The sequence below is a fragment of the Tupaia chinensis genome, unplaced genomic scaffold (genome assembly GCF_000334495.1).
Source record: "Tupaia chinensis unplaced genomic scaffold, TupChi_1.0 Scaffold144899_1, whole genome shotgun sequence".
NCBI classification, from domain to species: Eukaryota; Metazoa; Chordata; class Mammalia; order Scandentia; family Tupaiidae; genus Tupaia; species Tupaia belangeri.
The window spans coordinates 4,126,621-4,130,495 of record NW_006204759.1 but is presented as its reverse complement, the minus strand read 5'-3'; the positions used below and the strand labels follow the sequence as shown (position 1 = coordinate 4,130,495).

At 56.9% G+C, this 3,875-nt stretch overlaps 1 protein-coding gene across 1 annotated transcript in view; it reads left to right on the top strand.

Moving 5' to 3' along the window:
- The first annotated feature begins 464 nt into the window (after positions 1-464).
- Positions 465-3,875, top strand: part of CAMKK1 (calcium/calmodulin dependent protein kinase kinase 1) — a 26,545-nt gene continuing 23,134 nt past the window's right edge. Inside the window, exons 1-6 of the mRNA XM_006167597.2 lie at positions 465-862; positions 1,722-1,769; positions 2,187-2,240; positions 2,819-2,870; positions 3,126-3,259; positions 3,691-3,727. Coding sequence (XP_006167659.1) covers positions 503-862; positions 1,722-1,769; positions 2,187-2,240; positions 2,819-2,870; positions 3,126-3,259; positions 3,691-3,727 — 685 coding nt within the window. The 5' untranslated portion in view covers positions 465-502. The remainder of the gene's footprint in view (positions 863-1,721; positions 1,770-2,186; positions 2,241-2,818; positions 2,871-3,125; positions 3,260-3,690; positions 3,728-3,875) is intronic.

Below are 3,875 nucleotides of genomic sequence, written 5' to 3'. Positions count from 1 at the left end.
GCCCAGCTCTGCTTCCAGGAGCCAGTGTTGGAATGCTGTGGTGTCCAGGCTGGGGCTGGTAAGGCTCTGGATTGCATGTAGGGTGGGACCGGGCCGACCCCAGGCCTCGTTCTTCCCTGTGCTGCTGGCCTCCGGGCTGTTGCCCACGTTCATCTGTCTTAACTCCAGGATGTCAGATTTTTTTGCCTCTCCATGAAGCCGGCTTGGCAGAAGTGCCTGCTGTATAGGTAGGGTTCTGAGGTCTAGGGGGCTGGGGTCAGCAGAACCAGACGAGTTCCTGCAGCTCGGTCTGTTAGTACACAGGCTGGAGTTTGGGTACTAACAGACCAGGGCAATGGCGTGGAGGTGGGACCTCCTGTGTAGCTTTAGCTGCAGACAGAGAAGGCCTAGGCTTGACCTTCCTGCCCCATGGCCAGCCTGACGGTCAGGAGTAAATTCTTCTCTGTCCTCTTTTCCTTAGGTTTCTGACAAGGCTACAAAGAATACCCCCTTTACCGAGGCAATGGAGGGGGGCCCGGCCATCTGCTGCCAGGACCCTCGGGCAGAGCTGGTGGAACGAGTGGCAGCCATCGACATGGCTCCATTGGAGGAGGCGGATGGTGGCTCAGAGCCTGCCAGGAACGGTGTGGACCCTCCACCACGGGCCAGAGCTGCCTCTGTGATCCCCGGCAGTGCATCAAGACTCCCCCCAGCCCGGCCCAGCCTCTCAGCTAGGAAGTTCTCCCTGCAGGAGCGGCCAGCAGGAGGCTGCCTGGCAGCCCAGGCTGGCCCTTATGCCACGGGGCCTGCCAGCCACATTTCTCCACGGGCCTGGCGGAGGCCAACCATCGAGTCCCACCACGTGGCCATCTCAGATGCAGAGGTCGGTGGGGTTGTTTATGAGACTCTCTGCAGGCCTTAGTGGAGACCCTTTTTGGCCCCCTCTGTGCCACACAGTTGTATTGCCTTGGTTTGCTTACTCCCAGAGCTGGGGAGCTCACTGCCTAACAGTATGGTCTTTTCCTGCCCTTGGGGAACTCCATCTGGATGGACCAAAGGCTGTCTCCTGTGTCTTGCCATTCCCACCCCTACCCAGCAGGCCTAGGAAATAGGTTCCTCCATTGTCCCTAAGAAGTCCTCTTAGAGATTTGAAAATAGATGGTATGTCCCCCTGTCCCTAAGTCTTCTCCAGCTTAAGTCCCCACCTCTAATCCTGTCTCTTAGATTCTGCCCTGGCTTAGAAGCTTCTGACCCCTGGGCTCTTGCTGGCCCCATCCTTGCCACTTAGAGCTGACCGTGAGCTTGGGTACTGAGCCGTCTACAGATTGCAGAGGCTAAGCTTTTCATGCCTGAACCAAGGCTCTTATTCTTCCACCCCTAAGACTCCCTCATCTTTCTTGTCCGTGCAATCTAGACTTTCTCATTCTGTTGCTCTGGAAATACTTGCTCACGGGTTTCTCACAGAGCCAGACAGGAATTAGTGCCTCCTTCCTTCACCACTTCCTGTTCCTGGGGAGCAGAGCATAGCGTGGCTTCACCAGTCCTGTTGCCACACGTTCCCAAGGCCTCTCGTCTCTTACGATGGTGATGGCACCACCAGGTTTGCCTCTCTGAACTTGAAGGATTGGCAAGACTAGAGGTCCACGGATGAGGGGCCTAAGGCCAGATTGGGCTCCTGAGGTAGAAGCAGTGCCACCTCTGGGTCAAGCTGTACCTGATGCTCCCCCCTTTCCCTCCCCCAGGACTGTGTGCAGCTGAACCAGTACAAGCTACAGAGTGAGATTGGCAAGGTAGGGCTAGGGTGGGCCAAGAGCTGTGGGGGCTTCAGGATCCTCTGCTTTTTCCTGCTGCTGTGTGGGTGGGAGTGTGAGGCAGATCCAGGAGCCCCCGGCTGGAGGGAAGGAAAGTGCTGTCCTCTATAGGAAGTACCCAGGGGAGGGTAAGAGGTGACTCCTGATTCCTGACTCCCCAGAGTTCCTGGTGGATGACAGGGGGCACTGAGGAAGGCATGGGGCTATGTTGAGTGGCGAGAGCACAGGAGTCCCATCCCCCACTTCTGCCTGAAATCTATGCCCATGAGCCCGCTGGTGTTGGGGGTGGAGAAGGGATGCAGGAGGAAGGACAGAGCTGTTTGGGCTCTCCATGTCCTGAGCAGTCCTGGGGGAAGCTGCCCTGCCCAGGCAGGGCTAACCAGTGTCTGTTTGCAGGGTGCCTACGGTGTGGTGAGGCTGGCCTACAACGAAAGTGAAGACAGACACTACGTGAGTCTGGCCGAGTCTGGCGGTGGGACAGAGGTGTTGTTCAACCAGCCCCTAGGAGACTGGAGGGTGGGCCAGCAGGTGTGCCCAGAGGATAAAGGTCAAGGATCCCTCCAAGGGAGTGATTTGCCTGTCCCTAGGGGTATGCGAAGGAAATGAGCTTCCTGACCTTGGGGATATAGGAGCACAGGCTGGATTCCTCCAAGGGGAGAACTCCAGAATGGCTTAAGGGGCAATAGAGGAAGGCCTAGACTCACCGCCTCTGACCTCAGTGCCAGTGGCAGATGCCCAGCGTACCTTTCTGGTACGTAACCAGCCTGGCCTAGCCCCATGTGTCTGGACACAAGTGACATTTCTTTTTTATTTTTTAATTTTCTTTTTTAAAGGATTATTTATTATTTTTATTATTATTTTTTTCACATGTGTTTTGCCAGAGAAAGAGAGAGAGAGAGAAAGAGCAAAAAAGCAAACTGCTAGGTCTGGGACTTGACCAGCAGTCAGTCATGTAGGAATTCCAGCACCTTAACCACCGTGCCACCTGCTAGCCCCCACCAGTGACATTTCTGCCCCTTCCTCTTTAGGCAATGAAAGTTCTTTCCAAAAAGAAGTTACTGAAGCAGTATGGCTTTCCACGTATGTATCATCTGGTCCTTCCCTGGGAGCTCCAGGCCTGGGGGCAGAGAAGGAGGACACAGGGGTCCCTGTCCAGTGTGGGTTAGGGATCGGGATGGGGAGGGGTCAGCACGTGCAGAGGCCTGGGCATGGAATGTGCTTGCTGTGTTGGTTTAAGACTACAGTCTTGCAAGGGTCTCGCTGGCAGCTGTTTGTAGAGCTGTGGTGAGGCTCAGTCACCCAGAGTAGGGGCTTGACTCCCCTTCCTGGTCACAGGTCGCCCTCCCCCGAGAGGGGCCCAGGCTACCCAGGGAGGACCGGCCAAGCAGCTGCTGCCCCTGGAGCGGGTGTACCAGGAGATAGCCATCCTCAAGAAGCTGGACCACGTGAATGTGGTCAAACTGATCGAGGTAGGAGGAGGAGCAGAGAGCCCTGTGGGGGCAGCTTCTGGTGCTGGGATACTCAGAGCTGGGGATCCCACCAATGGAACAGATGTGGCTGAGGCCTTCAAGGGCAGGGCCCATCTTGGGACAGGATGTAGGAGGCTTTAGGGGTCCGTTCTGGCTGGTCAGAGATGTTCTCAAGTTCTGGGGCTAAGGGACACCAGAGAAAAGAAGTGAGCCCTTCATCAAGCCGGGGGCAGAAGGGCTGGATGCTGTGGGGTGGGTTGGGTTGTGGGCGGTGATTTCTGAGGCCCCATCCGTCTGGTACCCGTAGAGTTCCTGCTCCATTGTCTGGGGTGGCCACAGAGCATGCTAGGGGTCCTGGGGCTGGACAAGGAGGCCGGGGCCCCCACCATGACTCCTCGAGCCCCACCCCCACATCTGCTCCCTCTGACCAGGTCCTGGATGACCCAGCCGAGGACAATCTCTATCTGGGTGAGTGACCCAGCGCATTCTGCAGCAGCTCACGTAGGGCTGGCTCGAGGGCTCCCTGCAGACGCGTGTGACCTCCGGGTGGGCTGTGTGAATGCACTTACCTGGGCAGAGGCAGAACACCTTCTCGAAATCCTGAATCCCCTTGCCC